Raw genomic sequence first — 17044 nt, forward strand, 5'->3', positions numbered from 1 at the left:
TTCTTGAAATATGATTTCTTTAACTGACAAAAATTAGTGATGAAAGTGAAAAATAACTTTTTTAATGTATGCTTACTAACAAGAAATAGAAATAATTAACAGATACCGAGAAATGGACTTAATTTTACATTTATGAAAAAACCCAATTGTATATTTCTAGTCCTCTTCCCTAGTGACCCTCCCTACACTAGACAAAAAGCCTTGCCCCACTTTGTTCGTGCAGTGCCTGTAAGACAGTTTGCATCCACACACAAATGTCATCCTTGGCATTTTATATTCATTGTAGCATTCATAGAATGAACTGCCTGAGAACAGTAGTACTACCTACCTCTTAGGTAGCACCTTTCATCCATAGATCTCAAAGCAGTTTACAAAGGAGACACGTAGCATTATCCCCATCTTATGGAGTGGGGAAACTAAAGCACAGAGCTGAAGTAACTTGCCCAAAGTCATGTAACAGGCCAGTGACAGAGCTGGGAATAGACCCCAGGTCTCCTGAGTTCCAGTCCAGTGCTCTATCTACTGTATATCTGATTGAACTACAGGAGGGTATAATGTGTCTTTCCCCTGTGCAAATTCAAAGGCAAAGCTATTAGCTGGTCTTCCCATCTCCACTGCCACGTTTTACCTGTCAGTGACTGTTCTGTGCTTCCTGCCATGGGGGCAGATCAACAGGAAGCACCTTATTTGCAATGAGTACTGGGAATTATATGAAGTTAACAATAGTGTGCAGTTGATTGCCAGTATCCGCTTCTGTAAGCTAGCAAGTAAAAGAGTTCAACAATTTTCTTGATTTCCAATAAAATCTGCTCCACTGAAAACTTTGATTGAGTTGTAAGCTGGGCTGAGCCAGTGAAAAAGCCCTGCTTGGATAATGGAGTGCAAGTCAATTCACATGGAGTCAGAACTAGCAGGTTTACGCCAAGATGTGTCAGAGGCTTGCCAAATTGTGCACTGAATGCTGTCCATGCAATGTGAGAGCTGAAGATGCATCATAACAAAGACTGAGAAGATACCTGAACATGTGGTGCCAGCTGAATTAGCTGCCCTTTCTGTGAGAAGCTGGATTTCAGTAAGGAATCCAGAGAGTCGCTGATGTGAGCGAGCATGAGGAAGAGCCAGCAGATTACCAAGAGGAGATGTTACCAGAATCTAAAGGATGGCTGGCAAAGGAAGGTGATGGCAGCAAAGTCAAGTTACTGGGAAAAGAAGGGCCCTCCTCAAAAGGTATTGAGATGTATTTCATTTGATCACATTTGGTGGTTGTTTTACTATGTGCACTGGGGGACTGGGGGGACCTGGGGAGTGAGATAAATAGGACCAGTCCATCTTGTCTTACTGGCTACAGTCCATCTTGTCTTACTGGCTACAGCCATGATTGCTAAGAGTGCAAGTTACCACTAATAAGGGTAGAAGTAGTCTGGTGCTGGAGATCGAAAATAGATGACTAGATAGTAGTTCTCAACCCGGGATCCTGGGCCCCCTGGGGGGCTGTGAGAGGTTTCTGGGGGTCCTCCAGGCAGGGCCAGTGTTACAGTCACTGGGGCCCAGGGCAGAAAGCCAAAGCCCCACCATGCAGGGCTGAAGCCTGGGGCCCTACCACCCGGGCTGAAACCAAAGCCTGAGCAACTTAGTTTCGTGGGGCCCCCTGTGGTGTGGGGCCGCAGGCAGTTGCCCTGCTTGCTAACCCATAATGCTGGCCCTGGCTTTTATATGCAGAAAAACAGTTGTGGCACAGGTGGGTTAGGGAGTTTTTATAGCATTTGGTGCGGGGGCCTCAGAAAGAAAAAGGCTGAGAACTCCTGGACTCAAGCATAGAGCCCTTCTCCCTGACCACTTTTTCCTGCCCAAAATATCACATTAACCTGGAGGCTCTTAATCCTGTCATCCCCAATTCCATCTCTTTTAGCTCTGCAGTCAGTTCTCGGGGCTTGTCCACGCTTACTGGAGGATCGATGCTGCGGCGATTGATGTATCCATGGTCGATTTTAGCGGGTCTTCAGTAGACCAGCTAAATCGACCGCCAATCGCTCTCCCGTCGACTCCTGTACTCCACCTGATCGAGACGAGTAAGGGGAGTCTCCTGTCGATGTCATGTAGTGTGGACCCCATGGAAAGTAGATCCAAGCTATGTCAATTTGATTTACACTATTCACGTAATTCAAATTGCATAGCTTAGGTAGACTTTTCCCTTTAGTATAGACAAAGCCTCAGCCTCTGCTACTACTGTTGCTGCCAGGAAAGAAGTAACTTCTAATGGGAGGGAAGAGAAATGCCTGGGATTCCCGTGGCTCCTATTCTTCATGGACAGTCTCAAAATGGCCAACATAAATGTTTAACACACAAACAATATTAACGTCCTCCTGAAAGCTACATCTTTTTATTGCACTAAATCTTACAGGCAAGGTCAGTGGTCCAAGATGTTACTCATTGATATAATACTTTTATTACACATGAGAGGCATCAGTGCAGATAGTGCAAATAAATTTATCATGTATTTTAATCTTTTGCTGCTCTGACAGCGGGGGACAGCAAAATCTCTCAGTTGGCTACACTTCTAGCTTTCTGACAGCTTTCTTATCAAAGCAGTCGCTGTCCTGGACATAAAAAACAATAACTTGCACACAGGGTGGAGAGGGGGGTGAGATATTAATTGCTGCCGTGTCTGGTACAGTCTGCTATTTTTATTTAAACAAAACAAAACCTCACTTGCCACCAAACTGAGTACCATACATACCCCATAACTGGAGTATTAGCTTTTGAAATAACTTATAATAGGCCCATGTTTGTTCCCTATCTCTTCCTCCCAAGTGCTCCAGGCAAGAATTAAGCTTTTTACCTTTTAAAAAAAAAAAATGTAATGCATACCTTGTCTTAGTGATCACTGAGTATTAATATTGCAGATGGGCTCTGTGAAGTCTTATCTGCATACTGTTTAGCTTCATTCCAAAATGAGAATATTTGAACAGTTCAAAGCCATAATTTAATGTTCAAATTTGCCTTTTTCTGATTCTTCACTAGGTTTTGCTGATACTTATGAGGTTGTAGTTGCAATGGATGAGGAATTGATTGAAATATCTCCTCTGCGAAGATTCCACTTTGTCCCACCAGATTCATTTTTTAGGAGGTCAAGAGCAGAGAAATGAAATCCCCTGACATCTTGAAGAAGGCAATGTCGCGGGGTGGGATCTTCTTTGAACTACAGTTGGAGCTAAAGAGGAAAAATAAGCTGCAGCTGATTCAGGAGGAGGAGAGAAGGAAGCTGCAGAGGAAGTTGAAGGAGACTGGATTGCAGGAGAAGACTGAGACGGACCAGGCAAGAGAATAAATGGAGTATTAGATGTACATCAGGTGGATGAAGATGGAAAGCTAAACTCAACTCATTTGCCAAATCATTAGGGCTTCTGTACTGCCATTGGCAATGCTCCCCAAGGAGAGGCGTACATATCAGCCTGATGTTGGTTTCAAACAGCCTTATACAAGTGACTTGTCTCTTTTGGCATTTGCAAATGGCTCCCCTCTTGCCTTGTGTCTCCACTAGACTCCCTTTACCCTCCCTCTGCTAGGCTTTCATCGTCCTCTTGCTGCTCTGATGACACAGATCAGTATTATGCGCATCTATAGAATCTTTTTTCCTTGAGCTCCATCTTAATTTTTTGTTTTATTAGAATCTGTCTTATTTATTAATTAAATAGTCTACATTCTATTAGAAATTATTTGAATGCCTAATAGTGACATAGGACAAATAGTAAATAGTGCTTTTACCACCCAGTCCCTTTGTATCCAAGTGTCCTATAATAACTACCTTGTACAAGGTAAACAAGATGAATTGTTACAGTAACAGTTTTTCCAGGCTACCTTAGCATTAAAATATATTGTAAGGACTATACATTAGCAAAGTGGTTAACAATTTCACTGACATGAAACACTCATAGCTCCCATATCCCTGTATAGCAAAGTATACTGCAATAGTCAAATGTCAACTTTACAGACTACCCTAATCTTTGCGCACTGTAGCTTTTGTTAGCTGTGGAGGTCTGTTTACACCTCTTTTGCCACTGAAGTTGCACAAACTGGTTGAGCATATCCTGGATCTACCAGTTTTTCTTTAAATGGCAGTTATGCTGGACTCTTGCCCACGAGTTTCAGCAGCTGAGTACAATATATCTTTCTGCTTTCACAGTTCAGTCCATCTTGCTTTCACAAATGTTGTGAAAAGTCAGGCTATTGAAATAAGTGGATGTATTCAGTCAGTGTTTTTATTACAGTTTAACAGGAACCTGGAGGAGCTTGCTTTCAGGTTTTTCAAGGGCACATTGATCTACCATTCAGTGCTTGGTGATGTGGTAATTAAAGCAATTTGTCTCCATAATGTGAGTAAAATTCAACAGACTACTGCAGTCTAGCCTTTGCAGAGAGATTGTAAAGTGTTATTTCTGACTGAGAAGTAAGTATTCCAGCCAATTATTGTAATTCTAGAATCCCAGCACAATGTAATCCCATCACTGCACAGTATCCATACCACAACCTTATCCTACTGTTTGGATAAGGCTCAGGTCGAGAAACTAGACAGACCTTAATGTGAGGTTGCTTGCCCTGGGACTTCTGTTGGAGTTCCTCTTGGTGTGCCAGATGCTGTCATACATACTTTGCTCACTGACTGTAATCTAAAGGTCTGTAATCTAAAAGTAGAATAATAATGAATTCCACCCACCGCTGTTTGACTCTCCTCCTCAGTGTGATCTTTCCATAACAGCCAAACATAAGACATTTATTCTAATATAAACTGGGACAACTCCTCTGAGGAGAAGTTCATGCCATCAGTGGTGATAATAAAATAGGAATATTGAAGATGTGCTGTAGCTGTTTAAGCATAGACATTTCAGTGTAGACACTCACTACAGTGACGGGAGGGGTTCTCCTGTTGCTGAAGTTAATCCACCTCCCTGACAGGTGATAGCTAGGTCAATTGAAGATTCCATTGACCTAGTGCTGTCAACACCAGGGGTTAAGTCGGTATAGCTACATCTATCGGGGGGTGGATTATTCACAACCCTGAGAGACAAAGCTGTGCCAATGTAAATTTCTGGTGTAGACTAGCTATGAGATACTTACACAAGATTCACGTATTGTAACTATGTTCTTATATGGACCCCACTACTAAGTTCTTTAAGCTCCCACAACCATTTTGGAAGTGTTCTGGGAATGGTAGATAGGTGCTTTTGTAGTTTCAAATGTCTTAGGAAACAAATGCAGTGTTTTAAGCAATGTTCTGTAGACATTAAATTGTGCAAATAAAAGTGGTGTAATCAGCTTTTTCATGTAATCTCTATCGCTGCAGTGGTTCACTCTCCTAGTTTACATGCACTCTAAGTTTCCTAGTTGCTAAGAAAGATCCTCTGGTGGTGCCTCTAATGCTTCTGCATATAATGTTCCTTAGAAATAAAAGGAAACTGATGTGGGTTGTTAATTTTACTCTTGTGGATGTAAGTGCTGTGGGAAGTGGCACTTGAAAGTCTGGGTGGGAGACTTCCAGGGAAAATAAAAGAGAGAAACCTAAAAAATATAATTTCCCTCTGCTGCCTTGGGTGGAAAAAAATGCGGTATTTTTCAGGGCAAAATATCCTGTATGCATCTCTTATGTAGCTGGTTGAGGGAAAAAACAAGCCACGGTAACGTGATCGCAAGCCTCATTGAATGTTGTTTATCTATACCTGGGTTCTAAAGATTTTGACACATGCTTCATTTCCTCTTTCTTGGCTTCTTTCTTTGTCTGCTTCTCTCCTTGCTTGGTTATTTTTCACTGTTCTTTCTCCTCCCTCACTGTGCCCTTGCTGCTGAGTGGGAGTGTGCACTACTTCTGACCCCTTCTCTTCTTCCCTTTATGTCTCTTGCTGTCCTCCCCTCCCCGCAAGGGATCGTGCCTGGTAATACACAATTATTATGGAGCAGTAACTTTAAAAGATTTCAATCTGCTGTGCCTGTTTAGTATATGCCGTGGGTTGTACCATAGGCAAGCCTTCTCTGCAGAGTTTGGCTAATTGTAGAATTTTGAAATTACAAATGTGGCCAAGGCAAGTATTTTTTTTTTTTTCAAACTATCATAAGTTATTTATCTTATTGGGTGCACTTTAGTTTGAGATTCTAGAGAGATTATTATAGTTATAGTGTTATTTCCATTTTTAACTATAGGGACTTTCACTGCAGCTGGAATGAAGTGAGCCCACTAATTATCAAGTCAAAGTAATGTACACAAGTTCAGATTTATAATGGGAGTTGCTTGTCAAGTGGGTTGAAAACCAGACTGATAATGGGATATGGTGTCCAAAATCATAGGATGAGGGCATTATTGCTCTCCAGAGAGTTCTCTTTCGGGGGGCAGATGAAACATGTTGCCTGTATATTTGAATATATTTGAAAATACTTTCAAATCCTGGTTCTTCTGAGATTGCTCTGTTTTAGGAGCTTTGTAATTTTAAAATATTTACTGGTTCTCATTTATGGGCGCATAACTCCCACTGAATTCCACAAAAGTTGCATGAATGTGTCTGAGGGAAGAATCTGGCCTCCTGTGTAGTGCATATACCATATATACTTGTTCATAAGCCAAATATTTTTGGTAAAGAAGTGATGCATCAAAGAGCGGGGGTCGGCTTATAAATGGGTCTACACCAAAATTTGATGATTTTAAACTCTATGAAATCATTGAATTGAATATCTAATACATTGTCGTTTTGTTCACCTGGAGCATCTGCAGGCATGGAGCCCCTTAGTTTCCTGTGGCTGCGGTTTGCCGTTCCCAGCGCAATAGGCAGGGCCGGCTCTAGGTTTTTTGCCGCCCCAAGCAAAAAAAATTTTTGGCTGCCCCCCCTATTTTTTCCCCATGCCCCTCCCCAACCTCGCCCCTTCCCCAAATCCCCAGCCCCGCCTCCTCCCCCAGGCGTGCTGCATTTCCCCTCCTCCTCCTCCTTTCCAGGCTGGGAGGGAGGGGGGAGAAGGGGTGTGGCGGTGCGCTCAGGGGAGCAGGCGGAGTGGAGGTGAGCTAGCGTGGGGAGGGCCGCAGGAAGGCCGCAGGAAGTAACCCCAGGAAGTAGCCAGGGTGGGGGGTAGAGGAACTGCTCCCTGCCCCAGCTCACCTCCACTCCACCGTTGCCTCCTCCCCTGAGTGCTCCAACCCTGGAGCACCCACGGAGTCGGCGCCTATGAGGGCCGGCCCCGGAATGCTGCCCCTGGAGATGTGCCGCCCAAGCACGTGCGTGCTTTGCTGGTGCCTAGAGCCGGCCCTGCAAATGGGAAGTGCGGGAAGTGGCGCCACTTCCCACAGCTCCCATTGGGTGGGAATGGCAAACCAGGGCCACTGGGAGCTGAGAGGCTCCTTGCCTGTGAATGCTCCAGGTGAACAAAACGTCCAGACCCGCCAGTGGCTTACCCTGACGGGCCAGGAGCCGAAGTTTGCCAACCCCTGAAATATTGGGTTGGCTTATGAAAGGGTCATACAGTTTTTACCATTTTTACTTATCCATTTTGGGGGAGTCGGCTTATAAACGAACTGGCTTATGATCGAGTATATACGGTAGATCTTTTAGAATACAGACAGGGTGTTAAGGGAAAATGCCCTTGGATATTCTAGCTCACTTAGAGAGAGAAAATATGTGGGACATAGTTTTTCTTTTTGAATCTATTATGCTAAAATTATACCATTTCACTTTCTTGATAGTTTTATTCTAATAATCTTATTTTCACATGAATCTGTAGTGGTCAACTGCCAATTGTTACTCTCTACAAGAACAAAGCATGTAAAACTGGCTGAAGCATCAATGGGTTCTGAAACCTTGTTTGCACTTTTGTCTGCATTTTTTTTTTACCTACTATTATTGTAAGCGAACCCTAAGATTATAATAGTTGAAAGAGATTAGATTTTTTCTCTTTTTCAGTTTGTAAACTCTCCTTATTTAATAGCACTTTGTTTACAATCAGTTTTAATTATTTTTCCTCTGCAATCATTTCACTCTGTGTGGATTTTTCACGTAAACGGGGGAGAGGAAAACATTTATTTTATTTTTATTAAGTAAGTGTGATTGTAAAGGCACAAAGATTGGCAGGGGAATTTGGAAGCAGGTGTAGAACTTTAACTTTTCTTCTAGCTCAAACTGACAACATCTCATCAAAATGAATTCAGTGCACTGTTTCAGTTTTTTAAAGCAAATAGTTACTTTTTAGCTTAATATATTAAAGCTATCATATTGTGCAAATACAGTGCAGTGAAGGTGGTCCACTTCTCTTTTTAATGTAATGCTCTTTATCTCTGATTTTTTTGCTTTTGTGGTTTAGGTCCCTGGTAAACGTGACCGACAGAGTGGAAAAAGGCCTGTCCTCTGCTGAAAATTTAAAAGGGTTTATTGAGATAATAATTCCAATATTGATTGAGTGCTGGATTGAAGCGTCTCCTGCACAACTTGCTGCTCCCATTCTTGGAAATCTTTTGGAACCTGAATCTCAACAGCTAATGCAACAAGTGCTTAGTATCATATACTTGCTGTGGAAACTCACAAAGCAACATGACGAAACACACAAAATGGTAAGAGAAAGGAGTAATGTGATCTACAGCTTAAGCACATAAGTTAAATTTGCTCTGCCTATAATTTGGTGACTCTTTATGATATAAGTGAGGAAAATAGTTTTTAAAATAATGGAAATAAAAATTTAGTCCCAAGTCTTGAACGTGATCTTATGGAAGTATGAGTTTGAACTTTCTCATCCTTTAATCTAGAAAAGTAGCTATCAAACTGTGGTCTTTCGACCACCATTGATTTACAGAATCCTTCCTGGCACTCTGCAAGGCAAAAAGTTTTGAGATCGAAGCAGTGGAAGATTGGATTGTTGGGAAGGTATATGGTTCTGTGAGAGCATCTTTGATTCTCCAACTTTTCACTCTGCAGACAGCTCTGTAGGACAGTGAATCATTTTTCTGAGCTGTAGTAATCTTGAGAAGCTGGAGAGGCTTCATAAAAGAAAACAAGGTCTCAAAGAGCCACAGAATAATCATGGTGTGAGGTCCTTATGTTGCTTTCCGGTATTTGCAGAGTGATGTCATGACTCTCAATTTTGAAGATAATCAAAATTACAACAAAAATATTGCAAAGCAGTGTTGAAATGTCTTGCCTTTGTTATTTGCAGCTCCGTGCCTGTTCACCAAAGTAACTTCTTTTTTACTTCTGCTACACACTTCTAGATTCTGCAGCATGGTATAGGGATGTCACTTTTCCCATTCCCTCTTCCCCTTTGGCTGCTGGGACGGATGGGAAGAGATATGTTGGCAATTCCTTTCCTAACATCTCTGTAAGAGAGTGCAGGTTGATTTGCTGAGCACTCTCTATGCTGCTATATGTTCCAGACAGCATGGGTAGCTGTGTGTCTTTGATCAGCTGTTTTGCTCCTGAGATCAAATGGAGTTGGAGTTGCTCTTGTTGAAACCATGGACTTCAAGAGATGCACAAGATGAGAAACAATGCTGTAAAAAGTGTGTGTAGTATGTGTGTGTGTATATATTACTCTCTTCTGTACATGTCACAGTTCAGGGCAACTGCAAGTGTATTTCCCCTCTATGGTCTAGCAAGGGCACCTACTCGCAGGTTACTGGCTCCCCAGCTGTCATCTCTTGGGCAGACACACACGTCTCTCCCATTCCTGACCTGGGTATTTCCAGGCTTCACAGTTCCTTGCCTACACTGACTTCCCCAGCAAAGTCAGACTGCCTAAGCAGGCCTGCTCTGCTTTTCTCCGCAGAGGCTGTAAATGATGCAAATGCTGCAGTGATAATTTACCAAACAGCTCTTTCTAATCAAGTAAGTGTTTTCTTAAGAAAAAGCATTATAGAGAACACATACCGAAAACAATAAAAGCATCTGCACGCATGCAGACTAGCTTACTAGATATCACCTCAACGCCACCAAGCGCTCCCGCTGGTGACCAGTCCTTCAAATCACATCAAGGTTTTTTTTTGTGGTCAAAAGTTCAAACTTGTAGTTAGCTCAGAACAAGCATGCCCATGAATCTGTATGTCACTGTCTTATCCTTGTTTTGGCCTCTGCTCTTGTCCTCCTGTAGAAGGTGATCACCAGACAATGAGTTTCTCCTCAGGGTGCAGCTTTGAAAGGTTAGGTCCAGAGGAGAAAACTTACCTCGTCCCAAGTATTTCCTAGGAATCCCACTTAACTTTTTCTAGCATGTTATTTCAAAGAGAACTTTGCTCAAAACACTTCTCAGGGCTTACATTAGCCATGTCTCTTCTTTAGAGATCTTACATACAATTCCACATACTCATTTGTATTTTGAATACAATGAACTCCTAAGATCATGAAACTTAATTCAGTAAGGTTTGACCAGAATATTGCAGGAAATTCCCATATCTGTCTTAATACTTAATGTTTTATGATGTTACATTGTGAGATTTTCCACAGTATGAAGGAAGTTGAAGATAAAACTATTATTTTAAATCACAGTTGGCACTCTTGTTGCAAATTGCATTATAAGACTGCTTTCAGGGGTTAGTTTGTTTTAAATTACACAGGGTTGCAACTAGCCAAAAAACCTGTTAATTTTAATTAATTTTTCTTCTTCTATAAAATTTTGTCATGAATCAAAATGTTTTTATTCAGATCATTGTCTGTCTGAAGGACTCTCTGAATTGACACACCAATGTTCATGGGATTGATTTTTATTCTTAACTAATACTACATCTTAGTTACTATGTGAAGGAACTAACCATAAAAGAGCTATGCTGCATTTCTCTTTTAGGAACTCAATTATACTAGCTTTCTTATGGTTGCAGTGGTCACTAGAGTGCCATGGTATTGACAATCGTATAAAAACTTTGATGAAACTGTTGATGTTATGTCCTGCTATTTTCAAGTGTTCAAAACTTCCTTGAAACTTACCTTTGGGGCAGAAACATTTCAGAACTTGAGGATATTACATTTTTTTTTAATCCTTTTAAATCATGGAGTCAGAATGAGAAACGCCCTTTTTTCTTTACATATTGAACCCATGCAAATGACTGAATTTTGGAAGCAGAAACTTTGCATGTAAATAGTCCTTGAAAAGTGGTGTTTTGGAGAAATGGTGAAGGTGCAGAGAAGAACCACTAAAATGATTAGAGATAGGGCTGGGAAAAATGCCTTCCAGTGAAATTAAAGGAGCTATAAGTAGTTTCTCAAAAAGAAGATTGAGGAGATGGTTTGAATAGTGTATAAACACCTTCATGGGCAGAAAATACCAATAAAGGGCTCCTTATTATGGTGGTGAAAGGCATAACAAGGACTAATTGCTGGAAGTTAAAACCAGATAAATTATAAGTGGGGCTCGTGACATCATCTGTTAAGGTTGCCTGTTACTTACTGTTAAGACTCTGTTTTCAGTTGCTTATAATATTGCATATCTAACTGTTTGGCCTTCAATTTTCTATGCTGGATGTCTCTCAAGTTGAATGATTTTTGGAAAATTTTGGCTGAAATGGTTCAACGATTTCTGAGAATCAGACTAGGGCAAATAACATTTTTTTTCTTCAAGGAGTGTCCCTGTGGGTGCTCCACTTTAGGTGTCTTGACGCCCTGCGCTTGTAATCAGAGATTTGTGGTAGCAGTGGCCAGTTGGGCTGTGCACACACTGTACCCATCTCATGCCGCACCGATCAGCAGCGCCCTCTCCTACTTCAGAAAAAAATAATAGTAGATAATTCTTGGTGGTGGTGTTAGCTTAGTTGTAGTTAGCTTCCCTATCCCCTTGCCCTACTCTAATTTCTTTAATTGCACCAAAAAAAAATTTTTTTTTCCCTTTTACCTTTCCTATCTCTTTGGCAGTCTTAGCCTCAAACAGGGTTTACTCCTTTTTTTTTTTTTTTTTTTTCTCTGAGGGCTTGTCTTCACTACCAGGGTAAGTCGACCTAAGTTATTCTACTCCAGCTACGTGAATAACGTAGCTGGAGTCAACATAGCTTGGGTCGACGTACCCCAGTTTCTTCATTGCGCTGCACTGGTGGGCGACACTTTTCCGTTGACTTACCTTAGTCTTCTCGGGGAGCTGGAGAGCCAGGGTCGACCGGAAAGCACTATGGTTGATTAAGTGGTTCTTCACTAGCCCCACTAAATCAAGCGTCGATCTCCCCATAGTGAAGACCCAGCCCGAAGAAAACTACTCTCTCAGGCATGCCAGGTTCACCTGGTTTTAAATGCTGCCTGACTCGCAGACTCACATTACTTAAAAGTTTCAGAGTAACAGCCATGTTAGTCTGTATTCGCAAAAAGAAAAGGAGTACTTGTGGCACCTTAGAGACTAACCAATTTATTTGAGCATAAGCTTTTTCATTGTTCTCAGATCCAAGGGTTTGGGTCTGTGGTCACCTATGCAAATTGGTGAGGATTTTTACCAAACCTTTCCCAGGAAGTGGGGTGCAAGGGTTGGGAGGATTCTGGGGGGAAAGACATGTCCAAACTACGTTTCCCAGTAAACCCAGTTAGTTTGGTGGTGGCAGTGGTTATTCCAAGGACAAAAGATAAAATTAATTTGTACCTTGGGGAAGTTTTAACCTAAGCTGGTAAAAGTAAGCTTAGGAGGTTTTCATGCAGGTCCCCACATCTGTACCCTAGAGTTCAGAGTGGGGGAGGAACCTTGACATGGTGGCAGAGTGGTGGGATTAACCTGAAATCATTTTGAGATCAATTTGAGATTTTTTGAACTAGAAATACAGATTTTCAAAAGGAAATTTTTTTTTCCTTTGGGGCTGCTGGAAGGGAGGTCCAGAAAGCAGCTGAAACTGAAAGCAGCTTGTTTTTTCTCTGCTTTGGAGCCAGAGGAGAGACAAAAGGGGATTATCTTTGTGAATTGCAGGTTTTCTTTGCCTGGAGGCAGGGTACTTAACTCCTGCAGGGAAATTCAGTCTTCCAAACCAGGTTTTTTTCCCCCCCTAAAAGTAAATAGGGGGGGTGTTCTACCCATTTGCCTGGAGACAAAAGTGGCAGGGGCTTTTTTTTTTTTTTTTTTTTTTTTTTTAGGATTTTGATTTTTTTTTTTTTTTACAAGGAGCACAAGTTTGAAAAGGAATTTTTTTTTCCTTTGGGCTGCTGGTAAGCAGGTTTCCAAGTAGTTGGAGGTTTTTTGCTTTGATTTGGGGCCAGAGCAAAGACAAGGGAATTGTCTTTTTCTGTAGGTTGACAATCACTATCAGAGAATAGGTATTCTATTCCAGCACAGCAAAATTTTACAGCCAAGTTTTGTTTGTTTATTTCTAAACCTCGGGTGTAAAGTTAGTTAAAAAACAGAGAGGTTAGGATGACAAAATCCACGGCTCGACAAAAGCTGGAATTAGCCAGATTTCAGGCTAAGGAAAAACAAAGGGAGCATGAAAGACAGATAGAACTCATGCGGCTGAAGAAGGAGAAGGAAGAATAGAGGAAGCATGTGGAGGAGGAGAGGGAAAAAGAGAGGAAGCATGCACTGGAGATGGAGAAGGTAAAGGCTCAGCAGAATATACCAACAAACCCTAGCAATCCTTCTCCAGGTACCACTCCCCATCCCAGAAAGTTCCCCACCTACAAGGCAGGCGATGATACTGAGGCCTTCCTAGAAAACTTTGAAAGGGCCTGCCTTGGGTACAACATCTCTACTGACCAATACATGGTAGAGCTGAGGCCACAGCTCAGTGGACCCTTAGCTGAGGTGGCAGCTGAAATGCCTAAAGAACACATGAACAAGTATGAACTGTTTAAATCCAAGGCGAGAGTCATAATGGGGATAACACCCGAGCAGTCTCGTCGGAGGTTCAGAGCCCTAAGGTGGAAACCAGACGTGTCATTTACCCGACATGCCTACCACATTGTGAAACATTGGGATGCCTGGATATCAGGAGCAAGTGTTGAATCTCCAGTAAATTTGCCCTTCCTAATGCAAATGGAACAATTCTTAGAGGGTGTTCCTGAGGAAATAGAAAGATACATCCTAGATTGGGAAACCCAAAACTGTAATCGAGGCAGGAGAGATTGGAGCCAGATGGGTGGAGGTGGCAGAGAAGAAGAAAACTGGTCGCAGTTGGAGCAGAGATCAGAAGGGACAACCCCAGACCACACCCTATCACCGGGGGCTGCCCAAAGCCCCACCTTCCTCCCAAAGAACCCTCCAGACCCCTTATTGTCCCACCACCCCATTCTCCAGGAACCCACCTTGCCCCAGTGACCCGTCAGCTGGATGATGTTTTAAATGTAACGAGCTTGGGCATGTAAAGGCCAACTGCCCCAAGAACCCCAACAGATTACAGTTCATTGCATCGGGATCACATCAGAGGTCTGCAGGCCCAGATACCTCCCAGATACCCTTGGAGCGGAGGGAAACTGTGAGTGTGGGCGGGAAGAATGTCACCACATGGAGGGACACCGGAGCACAAGTATCCGCTATCCATGCTTCCTTAGTGGACCCCAATTTATTCAACCCAGAGATCCAAGTGACGATTCAACCCTTCAAGTCCAACTTTTTCAATTTGCCTACAGCCAAGTTGCCTGTCCAGTACCAGGGCGTCAGGAATGTGGACTTTTGCAGTCTATGATGATTATCCCATCCCCGTGCTGTTGGGGGAAGACTTGGCCAATCATGTGAAGCGGGCCAAGAGGGAGGGAATGGTCACCCGTAGCCAGGCTAAACAAGCCGTGAGGCCTAGCTCTATTCCGGAAACTTCTGTCAGGACCCAGTCAGAGGTGATGGACCCGTACCCCAGGCCAATGTCTGCAACAGCAGTAGTGGATCCAGTCCCAGAACCGGAACCAGCGGAACAACCAGCACCAGACCATTTGCCAGCACTGAATCCAGTACTTGCAACCTCAACACCAGAGGGCCCCACCGAACCTGAACCGGCAGCAGCCCATAACCCTACACAAGAGGCTCAGCCGGAGCCTGAACCCCAACATAGTGTCCCAGCGGAGAGCGGTTCACGGTCACCGGAAACAGCCCCATCCCCTACATTGCTTCCAGAGGGACCAAGCATAGGTCCACAATCCAATGAGGAACTGATGTCTCCAGCATCAAGGGAACAGTTCCAGACCGAACAGGAAGCAGATGAAAGTCTCCAGAGAGCTTGGACGGCGGCACAGAGCAACCCACCACCTCTCAGCTCTTCTAATCAATCCAGGTTTGTTGTAGAAAGAGGACTTCTATACAAGGAAACTCTTTCTGGTGGACACCAGGAAGACTGGCATCCTCAGAGACAGTTGGTAGTTCCAACTAAATACCGGGCCAAGCTCTTGAGCTTAGCCCACGATCACCCTAGTGGCGATGCTGGGGTGAACAGGACCAAAGACCGTTTGTGGGGGGTCATTCCACTGGGAGGGAATGGGCAAGGATGTTTCTACCTATGTCCGGTCTTGTGAAGCCAGAGAGTGGGAAAACCCCAAGACCAGGTCAAAGCCCCTCTCCAGCCACTCCCCATCATTGAAGTTCCATTTCAGCGAGTAGCTGTGGATATTCTGGGTCCTTTTCCGAAAAAGACACCCAGAGGAAAGCAGTGCATACTGACTTTCATGGATTTTGCCACCCGATAGCCAGAAGCAGTAGCTCTAAGCAACACCAGGGCTAAAAGTGTGTGTGCCAGGCACTAGCAGACATTTTTGCCAGAGTAGGTTGGCCCTCCGACATCCTCACAGATGCAGGGACTAATTTCCTGGCAGGAACCATGGAAAACCTTTGGGAAGCTCATGGGGTAAATCACTTGGTTGCCACTCCTTACCACCATCAAACAAATGGCATGGTGGAGAAGTTTGATGGAACTTTGGGGGCCATGATACGTAAATGAGCACTCCAATGATTGGGACCTAGTGTTGCAGCATTTGCTCTTTGCCTACAGAGCTGTACCACACCCCAGTTTAGGGTTTTCCCCATTTGAATTTGTATATGGCCGTGAGGTTAAGGGGCCATTACAGTTGGTGAAGCAGCAATGGGAGGGATTTACACCTTCTCCAGGAACTAACATTCTGGACTTTGTAACCAACCTACAAAACACCCTCCGAACCTCTTTAGCCGTTGCTAAAGAAAACTTACAGGATGCTCAGAAAGAGCAAAAAGCCTGGTATGATAAACATGCCAGAGAGCGTTCCTTCAAAGTAGGGGACCAGGTCATGGTCTTAAAGGCGCTCTAGGCCCATAAAATGGAAGTATCGTGGGAAGGGCCATTCATGGTCCAGGAACGCCTGGGAGCTGTTATTTATCTCATAGCATTCCCCACCTCCAACCGAAAGCCTAAGGTGTACCATATTAATTCTCTAAAGCCCTTTTATTCCAGAGAATTAAAGGTTTGTCAGTTTACAGCCCAGGGAGGAGACGACGTTGAGTGGCCTGAAGGTGTCTACTACGAAGGGAAAAGTGCTGGTGGTGTGGAAGAGGTGAACCTCTCCATGACCCTTGGGCGTATGCAGCGACAGCAGATCAAGGAGCTGTGCACTAGGTACGCGCCAACGTTCTCAGCCACCCCAGGAGTGACTGAACGGGCATACCACTCCATTGACACAGGTAATGCTCACCCAATTAGAGTCCAACCTTACCGGGTGTCTCCTCAAGCTAAAACTGCTATAGAACGGGAGATCCGGGATATGTTACAGATGGGTGTAATCTGCCCCTGTGGAAGTGCATGGGCATCTCCAGTGGTTCTAGTTCCCAAACCAGATGGGGAAATACGTTTTTGCGTGGACTATTGTTAGCTAAATGCTGTAACTCGCCCAGACAACTATCCAATGCCACACACAGATGAACTATTAGAGAAACTGGGATGGGCCCAGTTCATCTTTGCCTTGGACATAACCAAGGGGTACTGGCAGGTACCGCTAGATGAATCTGCCAAGGAAAGATTCACCACACATCTCGGGCTGTATGAATTTAATGTACTCCCTTTCGGGCTGCGAAATGCACCCACCACCTTCCAAAGACTTGTAGATGGTCTCCTAGCGGGATTAGGAGAATATGCAGTCGCCTACCTTGACGATGTGGCCATATTTTCGGATTTCTGGGCAGA

At 43.5% G+C, this 17044-nt stretch overlaps 1 protein-coding gene across 3 annotated transcripts in view; it reads left to right on the forward strand.

Moving 5' to 3' along the window:
* TEX10 (testis expressed 10) overlaps positions 1-17044 on the forward strand; it is a 123805-nt gene that overhangs the window by 13144 nt on the left and 93617 nt on the right. For all 3 annotated transcript variants that reach the window (XM_084620835.1, XM_084620834.1, XM_084620836.1), the window contains one exon: positions 8332-8578. In XM_084620835.1, coding sequence (XP_084476961.1) covers positions 8332-8578 — 247 coding nt within the window. The remainder of the gene's footprint in view (positions 1-8331; positions 8579-17044) is intronic.

Source organism: Lepidochelys olivacea (assembly GCF_965140295.1).
Source record: "Lepidochelys olivacea isolate rLepOli2 genome assembly, chromosome: 2".
Lineage (NCBI taxonomy): Eukaryota > Metazoa > Chordata > Testudines > Cheloniidae > Lepidochelys > Lepidochelys olivacea.